The sequence below is a fragment of the Xylocopa sonorina genome, chromosome 11 (genome assembly GCF_050948175.1).
Source record: "Xylocopa sonorina isolate GNS202 chromosome 11, iyXylSono1_principal, whole genome shotgun sequence".
Lineage (NCBI taxonomy): Eukaryota > Metazoa > Arthropoda > Insecta > Hymenoptera > Apidae > Xylocopa > Xylocopa sonorina.
This window is the reverse complement of record NC_135203.1, coordinates 10,670,621-10,692,514: the sequence shown is the minus strand read 5'-3', so window position 1 is coordinate 10,692,514 and position 21,894 is coordinate 10,670,621. Positions and strand designations below refer to the sequence as shown.

Sequence of the window (21,894 nt, the reverse complement as noted above, 5' to 3'; positions counted from 1 at the left end):
CACTTCCGCATACGGTATGCGGTCGCACGTAGGGACAGTATCAAACGTTCCCCTCGGCTCTAACGCTTATTGGTTCTCCTAATTATTACCAGGCCGCGTTCCGCGATCATCGATCGAATCGTTCGTACGTCGCGCTCGATCGTGCTCCAAATAAGTCCGGCTTCGCGATCCGACGATACCGCGCGAACGCGCGGAATACAAATCGGCACGCGCGTACAGAGAATAACAAAGAACGCGAGCTGTCCGAGTGCGCGTTCGAAGAAATAATGGGGAACGACTTCGTTCACCGTTGCCAAGAGCGAGGGGTTAACGACTGGTCGTTAAGATCGGCATCAGGAAGCTTATTACTCGGTGCGCTGTTAGCGTCGGTTAGATCCTATGGTTTGACAGTGACAAATCCTAGGGATTGTCAGCGATAGTCGCGTGCAATAAACCGATCTATTATATATACGGAACGCCTAGATTCGGATGGATCATAAGAAACCTCAGGAACTGTCGCGCGGAGACGAATCGGTGGATGAAGTCGTCGAATGTCAGTCCTTGGAACGCGTCCACCTCATGAACGGGTCCTGCCAATCTGCCTCTCTGGTGTAACGGACGAGAAAAAAGAGAAATGGACGCGACTGGGTGACTAAAAAGTGAACGTTCGCGACAGCTTCTAAAGCGACGTTAATCAGTGGAAATGTTTGGAAAGGGAGTTTTGATCCCTGTAAACTTTCAGAATTATCGGTCGACAAATAGGATGGAGGGAGCGAGAAAGAGGGAGAGGGAAAGAGAGAGAGAGAGAGAGAGAGAGAGGGTGAAAGGGTGGCGTAGGACGAGGAGAGCTGAAGGAGATGAGAACACGGGCTGCTCGTTTGGTTACCTAATTCCGTTCGAAGTTAAATTCCCCTCGCACCACGTTCAAAGTGCATTCAGCCACCGTGCGGTGCGGATCGTGGCAAACGGTTGGGGAGATCCATCTCTGATTCAGGTCAGATTTGTTGGAGTAACAATACGCACGCACACAACCAGCTACCGTCTGTTGGTCCGTTCTCCATCCCTCGCTATCCATTCGGGGCAACCCCGTAGTTCCACTCGCTCGTTCTGTTCGTGCATCAAAATTCCTTTGTGCCCCGCGTCCGTTCCGCGCCCCTGGCAGCTACGTGAAAATTGCACGGATATTTCCGCAACGAATTTGATAATTAGAGGCGACGAGAGAAGAATTCGCGAGGTGTCGATGCGTCGTCGCCTCCTACGGAACGATTGCCAACGGAACTGGATTCAGTGCAGTTTGCGAGAGTGTTGGCAAATATTTAAACGCATCCGGCGTACGCATACGTAGCGGTGTGAATCAACACGGAAAACAACTCCGTGTAAACGCAAATATCGCGCGAGCTACGCTTTTTTCTTCCTCGCTTTTCCCAGCCCCTTCCCCCCGCCCGCGAAACGCAACGAAATAAATTTTTCAAGCCCACGTGTTAATTAAGCTCGCGTTAATTAAGCCCTCGGACCGTTACGTTGCGCTGCAACGCTGTTCGAAATGCATTAAAGCTCCAAGTAAACGCATTAAAGCTCCGACGAGACGATAACACCGCGTCGGGTCGCGTATTAGACCGGCGGTAAATCGATTATTCGCGTGTCTAACTACCAAACATGCGTGGTTTAGGAAAAGGAGGCTGAACTTCGAATCGTGCCCGATGCGTTCCAAGATCACGCGTTGTCACGCGCGGCGGAAGTTCATCGCGGCGGCCGCGAAACGCGTTCACGAGTTTCCTCGCGTAATTGCATCCAACTCCGCGACGCTATCGAGGAACAGGACTCGATTAACATAACGTCGAGCCGACAGGCGAGTGGAGACAGCTTTTCGTCGTTATCCTTCGCGATCATTTGCGATCCGTGGCTCCTGTATTACACCTTAACAGAAATATATCTTTACGCGAGCGTCTCAACCCCATAATCACACTCGTCACGCGTCTGCAACCCTCCACGATCCTACTAAGAGTTCCGCTATTTTTTCCTGTCTCACGTTCGAGAGGTTAGAAGCCAAACGCGGTTCGCCAGTCGTTTCAAATGAACACATTCTCCGGGTCATCCAGCAGGACGGACAGTTGATGGAACATCGATCGCGAGCGAAGATCGAACAGCGACGTTACGCTCGGCTACGAAGTGAATTAACGTGGAACGCGGGTTACCACAAGGCGAGGGAGCCACTCGGAGGAGATACCAGAACTTGCCAAGTTAGACGTCGGCTAATGCCATTCCAAGACGCGAAGTTACCCGCCTAACTCGCCAGGATCCTCCCGTCGTCCGTTCGTATATCATCGCGTCCTCTTTTCGCCCGACAGGTAACGCGTATCAGGCGGCGCGATAGTCTCGGCACGAGTCATTTCACGGTGGCTGGATCCTCGAAACGTCCATCTTGGCCGCTGGTAAAGATCTCGATCGAGGCGAATTCCATCTCTACGAGCGACTGGGATATTGCTATTTATATTGCTCGAGCGTTCCAGCCAGAAACGACGAGCAGACTAGCAAACACGATGGATCTTACGCGCTGGCCAGCGATTCTTTCGCGAACTCTATTCGTAGTTCGCTAACAATGTTGACGTCCGCGTCTGCACGACGAAACCGCACGGACAATATTTGTCCAGCGTCCGTCTATAGAAACAGCTGGCAGAAAGGAATCAAGGACTCCGCGGATGAAATACGTTACCGTGGGGCCGCCGCGGGGGCGGAGTAACCGAACCCGCGGCGAAACTTGTACGACGCGGCTAATGCCATTGTAAGAGGGAAAGTTTACTCGGTTTTCCGTCCCTTCGCGCCGTATATCTCTCCGTCCCATCCTGTTCCCAGGAAGGGGAGAGAGAACGGGGCTGGGAACCCGTGTCCGCGAGACGCGTACAACGCCGGACACCCCGGCGCGCTGCTCGAAACGAGACCATTTCACCCTATCGCGTCGCACACTCGATAGAACGGAACACCCTCGCGCCCCTTCGCCGCTTCGAAGTTCGCGCTCGCGATCGAGCGATACGATGTGTCGCTCGTTAAACAACGAACCATGGAAATGACGTTTCTATTCTGTTTTACGTTTGCTCCAGGCACAACGACCTACCGTGGAACATACGCAAGTTCCTGAAGAATCAGCTGAGGGAGTTCAGGTTTGATGACCTGAGGGACACCCATCCGTGGTCACGGAGCGCCTGGAGCCACACGGACCTGAGAAGATTGAAGGAGGGCATGGTCGCGGCGCAGGTGAGCTTAATGATAACCGCGATTACGCGACGAGGCATTAATCCGGTGGCTGTTTCGCGAATCGCGAGATCGAGCGATGCATATCTCGCTCGAGCGCGCGGACAGCGTCCAATCGCTCGTCCTTATGGCGTCGCTACGAGGGTACGTAGCTCGCCTGCGAAATTTCTCGTGCGAGAAGAAACCGGTCCCGTGAAAGCAGGTCGATGCATCAGCCATTTGAAACAGTTTTCTCGAACGTCCACCATTTCTCCCCTTCGACCGGCGATTTATGGGTCGACGAAAATTACGAGGCCACCCCCGTTCGCCAGCCTTGCTCCAGGGATCGACGGAATCGCGCAGATGTGAGAAAATCGAACGATGATACGTGTACGAATCGCTCAACGAAACGATCACTTTTCGAACGATGGTTGTTCCTTTTTTCTCCTCTCTCTCTCTCTCTTTCTGGTCGTCGTTCGTCGAACGAGGCAGCTTGCCAATTAGTCGAGTCGAGCACGCGATTTCCCAGCCAGGAGAAAAAGCAGCGACGGGAGACGAAACGGAAGCAGGGAGAGAATCGCGTGTCGTCTTGGCTCGGACGTCTCCCCAGGTCGCAGTTCGAACGTAAAAATTGCTCTGCCCGGGTATTTAAAGTCCGCGCAATTACGGGAACGGGGCCGCAAACGCACGAATCGCGTGTTTACCGGTCGCGAGGCTCTCTGTCCCGCGACCTTTCAATTGCCTCCGCTCGGTTCTTCCTCGTTTCCGAGGGATAGAATTAATCGAGATCGACGCTCGAAACCACCCACCCGTTACCCTCTGAAAAATTCAAGGGGTATCTCCGCTCGTTAACGTAACGGGAAACGACCGCGCGACGAACCAGCGAGCTCGCGAGCAACTTTGGTAATTAATTTCTCGCGGCTGGTCGAGATTACACGGGTGACGAAAATTTACCGCTCGCACCGAACTCGTGGCGCTCCGATATCCTTACGATTAATCTCGTCCCTTGTGCCCCTTACTCTTTTCGTACACGAAAAACCAGCACGGGAAATTTAGACGCTCCCGATCGACGGGGCCGTAGCCATTCACGGTCGCACGAGAAAAACGTCCCTCGCGGTAGCCGGATGAAAGGCCCAAAAGAGTTCGCGTTACCATGGAACCGTCTATACACTCGAGACGGATCGAAAGGCCTCTGGTCCACGGTTGGCAATCAGATAAATCTTTTCTTCGCGGGTTTTCGGCTCTCGAGCCACTCTCGGTACGTACGATAGGGAACCGTTTCGTGTTTCGCGCGGAAACCTCGGAATACCGGGGAAAATCGGACTGGCCGACCATTTTCGTGGAAATAGAAAATCGCCCACCCGTTTTACCTCGCCTCCTCTCCCCTCCGGCTCTTTTATGCCGTTTATCCCCGATGACGGCATTAAGTTAAACGACGCCGGGGGAAGATTGCGGTGGTAACAGAAAATTGTCACCGTTAGAAGCGCGCGCGAAACAGAGTCGCGGAGGGGTGGAATCGGGCGGGGTGATCGAGTAAATCCGACGATAAGCGATTCCTTATGCGCGCGGCGACTGCCTAGAGCGGTGGGTACTTTAATCCGACGATTTTCCACCGAAAACTCGACCAAACTCATTATCGGGATTAACATTTCCTGTGATCACAATTTATCTTATCTTGTTAGTTCGCGAACAATGGGACCGGTTAACCGAACTTCGCGCGGATATCGATTTTCGATTCACCTCCCTGACTGTAAAAGGAAAAAGTCACTTAATCTTCTGCTAGTGAAACTCTAATTTATTACTTTTATTGTAAGAACCGCTGGTAGAGAGAGAGATGTACGTATGTACGCTCGTCGAGCTACGATCTGCGAGCGAGCGATTCTAAACTAACTGCCATATCTCAACCGTAAGGGGTTGGAAAAATGTAATACCCTCCCTAGCTTTTCTTCGAATCCTCCTCCGCGAGCATCGCGCGGCGGCGATGCTATTAGCCAGACGAAATTACGAATATTCCAGACGCGTCGTCGTTTCCTGGCGTTGACGAGTGGAAGCGATTTTTACCTCGTGGAAATACTCGCGAAAACGGCCGTGTCGAGGCTCAAGCGTGGACGGTAACATCGTTTCCTCGACCTGGTCGCGGTGGCCCGTGCATTCGAATGAACAGAGCTGAAAGAAGCACGCGGCCGAGTAATATTACAGGAAGGTGGACTATAATTACGAGCACTTGGCCCCGCGACGAGCAAGTCTTTCTCGCGCCCGCGTCGCGTAATGAAAGTCGCTACCTGTGAAATTGCTTTTCGCGATGAAATTCGTCAGCCATCGACCGAGTCGAACGACCCTGGTCCTGCGGCGACCGAGTGATACGTATCAGACGAGAACGTTCTCGACGCGAGTCCTTCCAGCAACCTTCCATCCCAGAAGGGGTGGGCGTCTGTCTCGCGGATCGCGCGCGAACGCCAAACTCGATGAAGCGCCACAACCGCGTCACGGGAGCAGCTATTTCATTCAGACGCAAATAAGAGCCAGCTCGCCGTTGAATAAGCGATGTGACCTCGATGAAAATGCCATTTGGTCGCGTCGACTACGCGCGAGGCTCTGTCCGGTTACGGATTTAGCTCGACGGGGTATTTAAATACTCGGAATACTTCTTGGTCCCCTTCTGTCTGCGTCGATTCGATCGCGTCGGCTGCGTAATTATAGAGCGATCGCTTGAGTGGGGAATAAAATCAAGGCTCGATGTCTCGCGCGTTAAAATCGAGCAGGAACGATCTTGGGGAACGACGCTCGAGGAGCACAGGTGCGGTTGCAACCGGGAGCCTCGATTTTCTTTGAATCGTCACCGAGCCCGACGGTTGGTTCTCTTTTATCCGAGGGGGTTTAACTTTAAGACGTTAGAAATGGAATTCCTATCCGGATGGGGGGTGGAAGAGACGCGCGACATCTGCGCCCTTCGCGCAGAAGAGACTGCGTTGCGAAAACACAGTATTCCTATGGGAGCTGCGAAAATATCTGCCGCCCTGGTCGCTCGTTAGTAAAACAGAGCCCCCCCCCGACTGATCCCATCTATTAGAAGCTCGTCTAGATGCGATTATGGGAAGCGCGGTTCATAATCTGCGGGGCCTGGGCGCGTGATAAAGGGCCGAGCAGCGGGCGAAAGGGTCCGAAAAGTCGGGGGTTGCCGAGTCGGATGGCGAAGTAACGGGGTTTGCACCCGAGAATGCCACTCCATTACTTCCCGTCGTAATGCCGAGGTGTCAGAGCAGCGGCCGCGGCGAGGGGGTGAAATTCAAATAAGCTTCTTATGGCGGCGCACATGCGCGTGCACACGTAACCTCGCACCGTGCGCCCGCCTAATTTAATTAATGCCGTAATTAAAAGGGAATACTAATTCCGCGAATAGCACGGGACCAAGGGGTGATAGTTATGAATTGCTGGAACGCGCGCCTCCCCCGCCATCGTCGCCATCGGGATAGACGAGGCTCGAGGTGGAGGGTGGTTACGTTTCGCAGGACAGCGGGGACAAGAAAACGGTCCGTTGGAACAATTACGGATACCCGTCGAGGGAGATAACTTGGTCGATAAACAAATTTACGTCGATAAACTGGTTGGGAGGTTCTCGGGTGCCATTAATGGATTCATAGCGTCCGCTTAGGACGGCGGGTAATACGGTGCGAAACAGCCGCCTAATTTTCTGGGTCGTTTCTCAATGTCAGAGTATCCCTGGAGGTATTCGGTTTGCTTAGATCGGGAGGAAAGGGGTTAGCAGCCCGGTTATGTCCGCGGAGACGAACACGTACGTATCCGTGTATGCATAATACATATATAGATATACGCGGACGTCGCGTATACGGAATCTGGTAACCCGGTCTGGAGTCGATCCATCACTGTCCCGGTTAATTCAGACGCAGGGCGAAGGCATCCGTCGCGAAAAGGTTACGGAGCATTGATCGCGACGCCACCCCTTATAATGGACTCGAAACACCCGGCTTCCTTCGCCCCCGCGGCCGCTCGTGTTTAACTTAAAAACGCGTAACTTCGTAACGAGGTGTTATTTATGGATGAAGCAGACGTTACCCGTCGCCGGGCTAATTTCTGTTGAAAATTCAGACACGTCCGTGCGACGTCCGCGGCGTACAGTCCGCGCGTCGCGTCTCTTTTACCCTTTTTTCAACCTCCCCATTTTTGCGCCAGGCCAGGCGGACGCGCTCGAGCGATCTCCGCGAGCGATTCCTCGCGGCTACGCTCCGTCAAGTGAATTCCGGCACAATCGAAATAACGCGAAAGCGCTCCATTCAGAGCGACCGATCCAAGGGGGAATTGGGTAACCCGACTGATGGGAACGATAGCCAGAAGAATGCGCGTATCGGACGGAAAAATTCAGATAGGGGCGCAAACCGTGCACCCTCCGCGGGAGCTGAATGAATTCGTTCGCGATCGAGCGAACAACACGGGGGGTGGGCCGTACGCAAACGTGGAGAGAGGAACACGCGTGGATTATAATCGGAGCAACGTTATTCCAAACCGACCAACTTTGATCCTCGTGGACGAAAAATTGCAAGGGAAATCGAGTGTCGACGAGCCACGTGGCGTCGTGGAAACCATCCGCGGTCTACCAACGGTTCGTGCGCTTAATCGCCGCTCGATTTCTAACAGGTATTATCGCGGGACGCGATCAAAAGCTGAGGTTGGCCGCGAGAACGGCGTAAACGTGCAATCTGGCGGTTTTTCCGTTCGCTATTTCGCACGTGCCCTCGGCTAGAGGCGAGGCGAGGGCCCGTTAATTAAGAATAAATTCCTGTCGCGGATGGAATTGCTTGGTAACAGGCACCGCGAGGGGTTGAAACGGGCGAGTGAAAGCAATGATCGCGTTAACGGGAAGGGGGGGAATGAAAAGTTCCGTGGAGGCGGTCGTTTACAGAGCCGGGTGTTTACGCCCGATCCACCGGTTGAAAGTTCGAGAGAACTTCATCGAGGATTAAATTATTGGCCGTCTGGTAATTGGCTGGCGGATGAAAAGCACGTCGTTCAAGTCCCTTAAGCAGCGGTAACCACCAGGCAAATTCCAACCCGCAACGACTCTGTCGGAAAGGTAACGAAGTCGCGGAAACGGAGCGGAGAGAAAAGTGTCGCGAGTCACGCGTTGAAACCGCCGCTTGATGGAAAGCAGGGGCATGGAAAGAGTCGAATAAAAAGGAGAGAAAGGGAGAGAGAGAGAGAGAGACAGGGTAGGGGAGAAAAAATGAAACGGGGAAAAAAGGAAAATAGAGGAACGACCCACTCTCTGATTTACGACAGCTCGACGACAACGTCACGCTTTGAACGCACATTTCATCCGACACTGTTAAAAATAAAACTTTCCCACCGGTCCGTCTGTACAGAGCATTCCAAAGGGGAGAGAGTTTTTCGAAATCGCACGAGAGGGGGAAGAATTCTGGCAAGTATTCCGCTCCCGTTGATCGCGATCGGTCAGTTTCGAGCTCATTGACTATAAATCGAAGGTTATCCGACCTCGTAGGGTTTTACGGTCTAGAGTTCTTGGTACGAAACGATTGTACACGTACGGTTTGTAGCGGCACACCAGTGTACCTACGAGAGCGCGTTACGCTCGCAATAGCCGAAAGAATCGAAGGATTTTATTTCCGAGAATCGCCGTCCTCACGGCTTCCGTTTGACACGTAACAACCGTGACACGGCCAGCAGGGGGTGGCGGGTCACGGGTTGGATTTTTACACGAGCTTACGTTCACCCGTTCTCAGGTCGAATGAAATATTACGGCTCGCGTTTAATCCCGTGGATCTGATACATCCGTTTATTTTACTCCCGGCTGGAATGTATTCTTAGCTGGGTTTCATACGTCGCGTGCCACGAAGTTAAATACTCCCTTATTTATGGGCCTCGATATCAGCCGCATTTAAAATTCAAAGCGGCCACAGAAACACCGCCACGGTCCCGTTAATGCCCTTTTAATTATTCCCAAACTTCTATCCGATGCCGAATTGAAACGGGAAACGACCATTTCTCGCGTCGAGTATCGACGAGGCACGTCAGAAATTCCATGTTTACACCCATGCGTCTCGATCGATCGATAATCGGACAGGCGAGTGTCCGTATCGTAACTCCGGGGATTAATTTGAAACGCGATAGGGACTTTTATTTTTATTCATTTATTTACGAACGTAAGCCTATTACGGTGTACGATACGTACAGGATCGTTCGATTATATTCAGGTGCAATTTTCGGGGCTCCGTTCTCGACGGAGGTGACTTTCGAAAAATCCGTCAAGTTCGGCTGCGCCGATGGCAAGCATTTACACGAGCACACACGGGATTCTCGTCACGCGTCGCGTCGGTAATGGGCTCTTACCGCTAATCCCCGTTTACTTAACGGATTTTCAAAGTCGTTCCTCTCGAAAACGAAGACCTCTCGACGCGATTCGAGTTACCCTTCGCATTGCGCTCGACGATCATACGCGACAGTTTCGCACTCAATCTACGCGTACGCCCGATTTGGCCAGAGAAAGGAATCACTCACCGATACTCGTTGGCTGTGTTGCAGTTCTGGTCAGCTTACGTGCCCTGCTCCTCTCAGCACCTCGATTCGGTCCAGCTGGCCCTCGAGCAGATCGACCTGATTCGTCGACTGGTCAACAAGCATCCTGAAAGCATGGTTCTCGTTACCACAGCGGAAGGTGAGCCATTTCGCCAGCAATTCTACACGTTTGTACCTCCTAACCGGTCGAAACCTCATCCCAGTTTCCCCGCGCCCGGCCAGCCGTAAGCTCGGTTCGCCAAGGTGTTCCCAGCGACGGTTGTTTCAACGCTGGCAAAGGGAGGAAGTACGCGTGACGGGTTCAGAGTCGGTGAGAGTCGCCCCCGTTTTTTTCGACGAGGTCGCGCGAGGATGGCTCAAAGGATCGCGCGCGACGAGGTATCGAGTTTATACATTATACGCGGCCCGCGAAGATAAATTTTCAATCGCGCGCATTCGTTTGGCGCCGAGCCAAACAGATTCGATTTTACCCCCGGGCGAATTGTTATCGACTCTCGCGTGTCGTTCGTCAATGAGTTTCCGGCGAACGCGTGACCTATTTTTCCTCCCTTCCTCCGCTCTTTTTTTCTCTCTTTCCTTTTTTTTTCGTCACCCCTCCGGGCTTCCAGAAAGGAAAGCGAGCCGCCCCCTCGTGACGATCAACGCGACGCCGCGTTACCAGCTGACAACGACAAACGCGGCTATCGATCCGTCCACGGCGGTTGTTTGCTGCCTAAACAAATTTTGTATACGCGTCCGACAGTCGTTACACCCTCTTCGGGCTATTAGGTAACTGGATCGAGGCGCGCATTAAATCGCCGGGGAAAGTAAACGGGACGCGGCGCGGTTCGATCAACACGCGAAACATCCGATCGTGAGTCAGCGAGAGCCCCGCTGTATCACTCTTTAATAGAATCGCCGAACTGGTTCGCAAGTTAAACAGGAAATTGTTAATTGCCAATCAGCTGTTGCACAATCTAAACAGCCGGGGGTGCGCTCGTCCCCGGAAACACCGGCGCACCTAAACTTCCTCCCGTCTTTCGACGAACTTTCGGACCGGGTATAATGTTCGAACGCCTCGTAGAGATAACGCAATGTACACGAGAGGTACTCGATCAGGCGGAGCGTAGTCAGCGTTCTCGAAAAGGAGGACGAGGCTGTCGTATTCGAAAGTCGTCCGATCGAGGAGGACTTAGCCGGAAGGGGTTACGGTTCGCGAGCGTCTACACGCGAAGAATATGAAATCGAGCCTGGAGGTCGACGAACGTTAGGAATTACCATCCCCTATTTGTTCCTAGAATGGGCCTGTCCGATGTAACACACCAGCCCCCATACTTCTGGCCAGCCGCCAATGTCAAACGTGAGGGGGTGGCTGGGACGCGCCAGCGAAAAGAATCATCCCTCGAGTTTCGTCCCGAGGAAATCATCGGCCGATGAATCTTCCTGTACGCGTCGCGGCTGCTATCTTAATTAATTCCTTGTCGCGATCCAGCGTTTCTCGCCAGGCCGCGCGGATAATAAACGGAGGCCATCTTCGAGGAACGGGGAGAAGAGTTACCTCGTTCGAAAGAACGTGCTCGGAAAACAATCCACCCTCCATCGAGTGTCGCGGGGAAAATTTACGCACGTACGATATGAAATGTTCGATCGACGTCGACGGACGTCCGAAGGCGGCCGTCTTGTGTTTGCTTCCGGTCGAGGCGCGTCCTCGGGATCCCTGGACGCGCGCCAACCCTTCCGAACGAATCCCTGGTAGTCTTTCGACGTCGTGGAAAAGTCGGGCCAGCACTCCCTATTATTATCGTCACCGTGAATACACTTTCGAGAATTTAGGATGCATCTTAAGCCGTCGTGAGTGGGAGGGAGGCGCGTCCTTTAGGAAACGAGCCATCGTGCTCTTCGTCGTAACGACCAACTTCGTAGCTACGAGCGGCGAATTATAATTTATTTCGCAATGATTTGTCTGAGAGCGGATGCGCCGAGAGGAAAGACACGCTCGAGTTTCTGCGCGTCTGCTCGGAGAGGAGAATGATTTATTCGACGGGCGTAAATTCGATACCCGTCTCGTAATCTCGCGTCAGTCTCGAAAATGGAAACTAGCCGATAAATAGAACGGACGCGAGGAAGAACGTACGACCAGCGAACGGCTTCGACGTTCGATCGTCGGGACTCGATAGTGGAGGGTCGTTCGCGCGGAGTACAGCGGAACGAGGTCAGACGTCAGGGATGCGCGAGGATGAGAAAAGAAACTTGTTACGCAACGAACGCGGGGGATAATTTTCCCAGACGGCAAAGGGAAACCACGAGGGAGCAACGATAAAATTACAGACGGATCCCCGACGCCAGGAGGTTCGCGATCAGCCGCCGTCGCGAGGCCCGTTCCGCGTGTTTTCACCGCGGGGGTACAAAACGGAAATATAACGGGAGCCTGATGAGAAAATGTCGGATGGCTCGAGAAGATCCAGCCAGTTGTAAATTCCAGCTGAAATGGAAAAATGTCAAGCCATACCGAGCGTTCTGCCGCGTTCGATAAGCTGAACCACGGCGACTGCATGTCGGCATGCACATGCATATGTAAATAGACGCGCAATACTCGGCCGTATATACTTCACTCGAACGTATAAAGGAACGATTGTTCAAAATTTGCAAACTCCTTTCTGCCTCCGCAGGAACGTGTCCCCCGCGATTCCTCGCTGATTTATGCAGGTTACATCGACGGAACTTCAACGATGTATTATTTCCCCCGATAGAATCGAGCAAATAAACGAAAGGCACGCACGAACGAACCCGGTTACGTGTTACGCAACGGTGCTTTGCTTTTCCATCGACGGGCACGCGGAGATCCGCTGGGTCTCGCGATCCTAAGAAACAATTAAAGAGCCAAGGTGTGTTTACCGCGCCATCGATCGTTCGCTCGGTCTGCAAACTTTCGACGTAAAGCACACACTATCGAGGCGTTACTTGGAAAGAACAATAGCTCAAAATGTTCCGGAAGTTCGACGCGGACGATTTACGAGAAACGAGGACATCCCTCTTCGCGATCCTCGCCAGGCCAAATCGAATAACCGGCTCGAAACCCTTTAACGGATCGCAACAGACGCTAATGTCCGCTCGTTTACACCGGTGGGGCTGCGGAAAAATGGGGGTACGTCTCGAGGGGTGCAATAAGCCAGGACTGGTGGCGAGGATGCGCCGCGAATGCGGAAGATCGGGACCTCCGAGGGAAGAGAAACGGAGGCGTGGCGAATCGACCGACAACTCTGAAACTTGGCCACCCCCTGTCTACGCGAAGTAATCGGGAACGAACTGGAAGCACGCGGTCGACGGTGGAACGAACAACCGGAATCGCAACCAGTTTGCTCACGATGGTCGAGCAACGGGTATAAATCAACGAGCGGCGGTAAATCGAGGTTCATCGACAACGCGCGGCCCGCCGCTGCCCGTTTCTTTCTCGGTCGTGTACCTCCATTTAGGGGTTCAACACAGCGTAATCGGGAACCGGGCACGTGGCGCGAGGAAATGAACGTTCCTCGAGACAAATGGCCGGGTCTGCAACGATCGTTCACGCGCGAAGGAAGCTGAAAAACCGAATTCACCTGAACTGGAGCCCGCTCGTGTATCGAAACCCAATTACTCCACCGACGACACGCCGCAAAGTTGAAACGGGTTGCGCGGGCCAGGGTGGAGTTGGCGCTCGGCCCCGTTTACACGGCGGATATTACAGAAGGGCGAGCAAATTCGTCCGCACCGCAGGATGAGCCTTCCATTAACGCGAGCCGGAGACTCGACCGGAAGCGGTCGCGGTCGAAAAAGTTGCGAGTTCACCGGCGACAAATGGCCGTTTCGGGGGTGAACCACCGCGAGGGGTCGGTCGCCTCGGCGCCACGCGACGACGGGCACCGTGTGCGCGCGTAAAACCCGTTAACCCGGAAGCGGGCCGCCTAACGCAATTTGTACGCGGTGTTTTAATCGAATCGGAACGACACCGAGCCCGCGAATCCGATTTCACGGAGCCGGGATAGAGCCACCTTTACACGGGTGGACCCGATTAAAACGATTAAACCAGAGGGGGAGGGGGTGGTGGGGGACCTGGAATCGAATTCGCGGCGCTCTGGCTAAATACTGACAAAATACCAGCCGCAAGAAGGATTTCGCCCTGGCGTTCTTCGAAAGCCCCGCGTTCCATTATTCTCCGAGTGGGATTAATCAGGCCTCGTTTACGGCTCGCAATTAATGATCCAGCCGATAACGGACGCCATCCCTGCGATGGCCAATTTAAATGATTCAATTAAACCTGCGATCGAAGGTGACAGATAACTTTAATTAATCGCGTTCATCAAACCCGATCGGAGGTACCACGGAGAACGGAACGTGGGTACGTCGTGGCGTTCGCTCGCGATTCGAGGAGGGTCCATCGAGGTAGAGCAAGGGTCACGCGAGGGATCGCTCAGCCCCGCAATAATTAGTGCCGAACGACGGCACTCGGGGGATACTCGCGGCCAAGGGTCTAAGTTGGAAGCATCCGCGCACGTGTACGAGGATAATTAAGATGATAATAATAGTAGCAACGATCGTTCGGTTGTTCAAAGGAGATTTACTGTCTGATTTCAGGTATAGAGAGAGCGCACAAGGAGGGTAGATTAGCGAGCCTGATAGGGGTCGAAGGGGGTCACGCGGTTGGAGCCAGCCTGGCAGTGTTGAGGATGCTGTACGAGTTGGGAGCAAGATATCTCACCCTCACGCATACGTGTAACACGCCTTGGTGAGTTTACCAATTGAGATAATGGCTAATTCGGCTACAATCTTAGCGAACTCTAATCCAAGAGTTCCACGGCAGAGTGACTGTAATATTATTATCGCGCGACGCGTGCCTCCGCGCAAATTGCCTTATCAAAGGGGTATTCGTTGTCGTTCCCGTATCGCTGACCATTTGTTTTCCGCGCGGTTGGAGCGACGAGCGCGGTACCGAAACCGCGGGAATAAAGACAGCCCCGGACAGTTGCCGGGCTCGCGTCGCGGTTTTATTGTCGCGCGGTAAAAATGTGTCATAAATGACGCGGTAAAAGGGGGAGCGCGAGATACGAGCGCGAAACTTCAACGGCGAGCCGTTTTGCACGCGCGATAAATTTGAAACATGCTTCGTTAACTGGGCGAAATGAAATTTCTAAACTCGACGCGGACGCCGAGTTGGCGTTCGAGAATCAAAGTTCCAGCTGCGAAAATTGTTTCGCCGCCGTCGATAAATCGCGGCAGAGATTCGGGACTGATTAAAACGGTGGGAATTTTTCCACCCCCCCCCCCCCCCCCTCTGGCTTAACGCCAGGCTTACGTCGCTCGCGAAGTGAAATCTCGTCTTCGAGAGTACCGGTCGGAATTGCGTAAGGGTTGAGAACGGCTCGCACCAGCTCTTTGGAGCGTTGACAGAAATATTATTCCAGGACAAACAATGAACGAATTCCCTTTTACGAGGCGAGTGCAGCGGCTGCACGTAGCCGAGAGGGGGAGGAAAAAACCGGGCAAAGTAGAAAACTGGGTGGTAGGGAACAATAAAAAGTCTCGAACGGACCGGCGGCTCTTGCCGGAGACACATCGCTCGAGTCTCCCTGGAATAAAGTCCGAATTTATTTTACACCTGCTCGCACGAGGCATTAAATTAAAATTGTTACGCGCCGACGTAAAAGAAACACTTGCGGAGGATTGTAGGACACCCCTCTCGAGATGGAGGGCAAAAAAATTTCAACGCCACTGCGTTTAACCCTGCAACTACCGAGGCACGATGGGGGACCCACCTTCGCTGGGTCTCTTCGAAGATGCCTCGAATGCTAGTGGATTGATTAAAATGCAGAATTACGTACGATAATACCAGCTAACTACTCGGTCGAAACCAAAACTACCTACCTACTTGCCAGTTGTACGGTTACCGCGTTTGAAGGGGCGGTTTCAATTCACCGTTCTCCCGTAACTTCCGCGGAACCCTCCACGATTCACCGCGTCTTAACTACAATATCGTTAGACAAAGGATAGTTAACACGAATAAAACTTTCGTCGAACGACTATTGTCTCGCTTGGTAAACAGCCGGATGAATACCAAGTACACGGCGGCTTTTAATGGTGGAACGGGTTTAAACGGCGCGGGGCGAAGTTCGCGTGGTAACCGAGGGGCGTACAGCTCCGCGGTAATTCGGCGTTAATTTAAACGGCGATAGACCGCGTAGCCGCGCGTAGCCCCGGCTAAAAACCACGGCTGAACGAGAGTCCCGATGATCGACGATCCCGCCTTTCGACTGTGAAATTTATATTCACAGCCGCGTGCAGATCCGCCCTTTATTTATACGCGACGTTCCATAACTAGCAACGGCGGTGAATCACGCCGCGGATTAATGGAATCGTAACAATATGATCGGCGATTCAGAATTTCCGGTCATCGAGCTCGCGACTACCGATCCGACTACTGATTCCCGTCCCGTCGATAAATATATCTACGCGGTGGGACATTTGAACCGCGTCCCCGAGAATCGCGCGCCCTGCGAACGCACCAAGTGACAGATCGGCGTCGGGATTCAAATTCATCGATTCGCGTTCGCGCCGTTCGCTGGGCGACCCCCTCGGATACGATCGATTACGCCGCCTGCTGAGCATTGCCAGCGGTCGCATCATTGTTCTATTTGCCAGCTTAGAGAACATCGCGCTAATACGGACGATTATCGCCCCGAAATTGCCCCGTAGACCTCGCAGCCAACGCGCCCATCCCCCACCCCCGTAATCCTATCAACGTGAGAGATGTTTACGAATCTGTCCGGCAGCGTTATCGTTCACGGCAAATTCGTCAAGATAATGGTAATTAATCCTTCGCGAGCAGAAATTTACGGTTCGCTCGATGTTTCCACCGTTGGATCTTACCTTTTCGGATTAACGCGTCCGCGGGTTTAAGGGCTGTCGGTGCGCGTAGCCGCGGGACACGCGCGACAGTTGTTCTCGATGAAAACGCGTAGAGGCACGCGTCGAAAGGGAAGGAGGCTAGTTGGATATTCGGAGGTATCCGTGGGCCAAATCAAGACGTTTGTATACGCGGCGGACACAATCTCCGTGGTCATTGGTCCGGTGAACAATTCCGGCCGCGTCGCTTAGTATCACGTACGTGGAACTCTATGATTAGAGGGCATTGTACGATGGTAATGCCGAGGATTGTTGCCATTGAGTTACTGACCTATTGGTTCGTTAGGGCAGAATGCAGCACAGCGGATGAACCTGGCCAAGTGGCTCGCATCGGTGGCCTCTCGAATTTCGGCAAGGTAAGTAAAAAGAAACATTTGTTCCACCCCTTGAACGCGAAACGGCCGCGCGAATGGGACTGTAACGAGCGTGCCGTGCACGCGCGAGCCCCCGTGAAAATGGCTAACTTTTAACGACAGTTTAACACCCGATAATTAACCACTCTCTCTCTCTGTGAATCGACCGATTAAAGACCATCCCCCGTTTACGAGTTAATCGACGCGAATCACGTCTTCGCGATGGAAGAAACAGGCGAACGAACTCGCGTGCGGATCCAGGTTAGATGGAAGACGGCTCTCGTTCTGGCCAGAGGGATTTTCCGGAATGACGAGGAAACCCACGGTGTTTTGCGGGCAGGATTAAAACATCCCGCGCCTGTCCGTCTGTCTAGTTACGCGTTACGTCGCGAGACGAGGCTCCGCTGTCTGCCTTGGATCGTTCGCCGTGGATCGTAAATCCATCGCGTACGTTCCAGCCTCCGTCGGGTCGATGGAGTGCAAATATCGAGGAATTCGATGAGAGTTCGAGCGAAAAATCGATCGAGCGGAGAACGTTCGAGATACTTGGGATTCCTGAGCGCGAAAGAAACAAGAGAAAAGCGATAGCAGCGGACGCTGGTTGAGCTAAGATCTCGAAATTCAAAGGGGGTTTCAAAGCGAAGTTATTTATGAAAATTACCCGTCGGTATTCGCGGTATTCGTCGGGGGCAAGTATTCACGAATTCCCCGGGGAACGTCGCCCGTACGCGAAAGAAAGTTATGGCCGGCATCGATCAACCCTGGCGAACAATCGTTCGCGTTTTAACCGCGCGCATACCACGAATAAAGTTGCATCCCGCGGAGAGCCGAACCGGTGGCCGTCGGAAGTTTCGCGAGGGTCGCACGTTCGATCTAAATATCGTTTTCGGAAGTTCCGGCTGCGCGTACTGCTTGCGCGAGGCTGGTGAACGGCGGAGGATGGGAAACCAATTTATTCCGCGACGAGATAAAAGTCCCGCGATATTTTCGCGAAAATGCGTGGATGCTCTAAAATGGTGGATAAGAGACGTGCCCGCCCCTCCCCCCAAAGGCATCCCACGTAGTCGAAAATGCATGGGAAACAATTTCGAAAGTGCTCCACGACGGTATCCGCGAGGAGGCGCGCGGGCAAGAGGGTCGCCGCTTGAGCGTTCGAGGGATGTAATTTCACTCTCGCTAAGGGCGACGCGGCGTTTTAAACGACGCGACGTCGTTTCGCGTAACGACGTTAAGTAATCTCGAAACGAGCGAGACGATACGCGGACGAGGCACGGGCTCGCGTTCAACAGCCGCCGCGTTTCTTTCGGCGTGTCGCGCGGTAGCTGCGCCCCGCCGGAAGTTACGAGTGCTCCTGGGCGTGTTCTATTTACCGAACGCCGGAAAAACGCCAGACAGCCCCGGGGAGGGATGTTTTCCAACAGCCAGGCGGGCGGGGGAGATATATGAGAAACGACTTTGGGACTCTGACCGCGATATAAACCAGCAAGCGTGGCCCCTCGGGCAAGAAACGAAAGCCCGGGATAAAATATTATCCCGGTGTTAAGCGACGTGTCTCCCCGACGGTGCTTAGTCAATTTCATTGCGATCTAATTATTTTTCGGCGGACGGTCACGGTTTTTCTGGTTGGAAACCGGTTACCAGGGACGCTGGGACGCGGTAGCCGCGGAGTGGATGGCAACGAACGATGTTCATAAGTTAGACCGCGAAAGTGTACCGTGTCAAGTATTTATTACAATTTCTTTTCCACGTAGCCGGTGGAACAAAAGCTGACGTTCCACAGGGGCGTTCCTGCTAGGGGAAAGACAGAGGAAGACGAAGAGGACGGTGGTGGAGAGCGAAAAAAGAGAAGCGTATGAGAAACGACTCGGAAACTGCGGTCTCGACTCGAGTCAAGGAAAAGTTCCAGAGGATAAAAGGAGATAAAAAGAGAGGGAATACGTTCGTTTAAATATCCAATGAAGATGCTTGCATTTTCCCGCGATTACTTTACCCTCGTTACGCGCCAGCGACCACGCGGAACCCTTGTTTCGTTCGCGTAGCCGAAATCGTCCCTCCCCTCGCGATCGCGACCTGACCTCCCTCCGTTGTTCCTGCCTTCCCGAAGGGAGCAGAGGGGAAAAAGCAAGCGGGCGAACAATGTTTAGAGATTTGCTTCTTTCCTCCTCGCTTAATCACGGGAAATGGCGGCGCAGAGTCCATTCTAAGTTTCCACCGCGAAATTTCGGATGCTTCCAACGCGATTGTCCTCCCTCGTTGCCATTCTTTTCCTCTCGAACTTCGCGTACCCCAACTTTCCAGCATTATCCACGAAACTTCCTGTCTATTTGCGCGGAGAAAAGAGCAATCCAACCGACTAACGTGGAGCCCTCGTTTCATCCTGACGTACCAAAACATCCACATTATATAGTTTACGAATAAAAACGTTTGTCCACGCTCTAAACCGCTAAAGGACTACGCGCACGTTTCTTGTCTTCGAACGAAAGCTCAGAAAATTCGCGAGAATTATTTCGCAAATTAGGCCATTCCTTTAACCGTGTAAAGCTCATTCTGTGAAATAAACGACGGACTTGAAGACGCGTTAAACACGCCTCGCGTCCTCCGCGATATATGTCTCCAACCCCTAGGAGAATCAGCCCTTTTTCCGCTCGGCCTCATCCGCGCACCCGAGCACCTCTACTTTTCTTTCGCACCTCATTCGGTGGCTACGCCATTTCTCACCCACGCCTGCGTAATAAACAGCTCCCTGAAGTACTTAATAAAAATTCCACACGGTCCCGCCAGAAAAAGAAGAGGCGGATGCACGTATGCTCCTCCAGCGGATACCTTCTCCCCTTTACCCTTTACGTACCTCGATACCTGTCTGTCTATTCGATACCAAACCCCATGCCGCAGCGTCCCACGACTCTTTCCTCGAAATCGTGATTTCGAAGCCGCGTCTCTCGACGATCGATCGATGGAAGACGCTGCTTGTCTTTCGCGGGAGAAACACCAGAAACGACGTTTCGCGTGTTTCCGCCATTTCGCCGTCTATTCCCTTCCGCCTCGTCTGCCGCGAACGAGGTCGCGAAACGCCTCGGAACGTTCGCGTAAAAAGAAAAAAAGGAGAAGAAGGAAAAGAGAAGAAAAAAACGATACGACTCGAAACGACTGCGACAAAAGCGAGTAGATTGAAATAAAGGCGAGCGTGCCGCGGCGAAAGGAGGCGAAAGGAGGCGAAAGGGTGCTCGACGCGCCCAGAGAATCCCACTCCGCATGAGAAAAGCTGCTTCTCGATGATTCTGAAAAATTTGTACTTTTGTTCTCGCCCCCTCGCGCTTATCGCGTTACCGGCTTCAAAGGGTGCTGCCAGAGTAATCCTGTGTTCGACGGTGTGATGCGGCAACTCTTATTCTTCGGTGGAAAAGAATGGCGCCTGGAGAGATCCGCGGAGGTGGAGAAAAAAAAAGCTACCCCTTTGTTACGGAATCAACGGCTGAGTTTACGTTTCGCGTAAAATCATGATCGTGCGCGAGACGGAAATAAATATGCCTCGAGAATGCTGCGGATTCGAGATCGACGCGAGAATCGAACGAGAATCGCCGGAGAACTACGAACGGGATAGCGGTATGCGAAAAATTGCTCGACGACGCGACGTCACCTCGCGAAAGTTCCACCAGGAGAGTGAATATTGAAGCGGGGAATATCTTCCCCATCGTACTCAGTTATTCGTATTCCGCCTTCGTGACTTCCGCTCCGTCACTTTAAACAACTTCTTTCAAAGAAAAATAGCTGCGCGAACCGTGGAACATTGGAAACGATTTCCAGCAGCTTCTTAATCCAACGGATCCGAATTTTCACTCGTATCGCGTGGCAAGAGCGTGCTCGATGCAGCGGGAAGACAGACAGAGGTGCTGTGTTGAATAAAAACGTTGAATTTCACCGGAATTATGTTCCAGCGAAACGGACGGGGTCGGGAATCGCGAAGAGATTTCATTGGGCGGGCGTTCGTTCTCGAGCGAACAGACTCGAGCGAACAACCGACGAAGAGGGCACGGGCTGATCGACCATTCCAAGCCGCAAACTCGGGTGCAAGTACAAACATGAATTCCCCCGAAGAGGACATTTAGTGTATCCCGTCCGACCTCGATGAAGCCGGGAGTAATTCCGGCGAGACGTCGGTTCCCAAACAATGGGGATGCCTCGCGGCCGTAAGTCGTGGTAAATTCGAGAAAACATAACTCGAGCGGAGCAATTAGAGCCGGGTGTATCGTTCGCAGGAAATATCTCGCGGTCTCGTGGCTCGCGATTGCGAGAAATATCTCTTGACGAGGGTAGCGGCCCGTTCTCCAGCTGCCCGTTCCAAACGCTCCTTGCGCGATCGTTCGTATCGACACGTAGAGGGAAGAGAAACGGCACGAGCGTGTGCGGACGCCACAAAAATGTCGAAACGTCTACGGGACGGTGGCGCAGCAGCCGCGCTAAAAGCACACTCGGTCGCGGCTCAATTCTCCCGGCTAATTGCCACGTCCATCGGACCGGGAATCGTAACAAAGAACGAGGAACAGAAGAAGGATAAAGCCTTAACACCGTTTCAACGAGCAGAGTTATTGCCTCGACGACTGGCGAGACGGCGAGTCGTCGGATGCCGCGTCTCGGCTTAGAGACGAACGCGATCGTGCTTGGAATATTTAGAGGCTGATTGATTATTTAGTTCGGTGATTAATCGTTCGTTGGACGTTCGATTGAATCGAGGGACGCTATAATAAGCGGGATAAAGGGAGGGAGAAGAGAAGAAGAGGCATGATTTATTATGTTCCGCCGCGCAGCATTCGGACAATAGAGTAATACCGTCGAGGGTGAAAGAGAACGGGCGGAATGGAGTACACGTGTA

At 53.0% G+C, this 21,894-nt stretch overlaps 1 protein-coding gene across 1 annotated transcript in view; it reads left to right on the top strand.

Moving 5' to 3' along the window:
- The window catches only part of LOC143429004 (dipeptidase 1), a 51,020-nt gene that overhangs the window by 10,378 nt on the left and 18,748 nt on the right, over window positions 1–21,894 (top strand). The window contains exons 2-5 of the mRNA XM_076904351.1: window positions 3,078–3,231; window positions 9,763–9,895; window positions 14,347–14,497; window positions 16,958–17,027. Of these exons, the coding sequence (XP_076760466.1) occupies window positions 3,078–3,231; window positions 9,763–9,895; window positions 14,347–14,497; window positions 16,958–17,027 (508 nt within the window). The remainder of the gene's footprint in view (window positions 1–3,077; window positions 3,232–9,762; window positions 9,896–14,346; window positions 14,498–16,957; window positions 17,028–21,894) is intronic.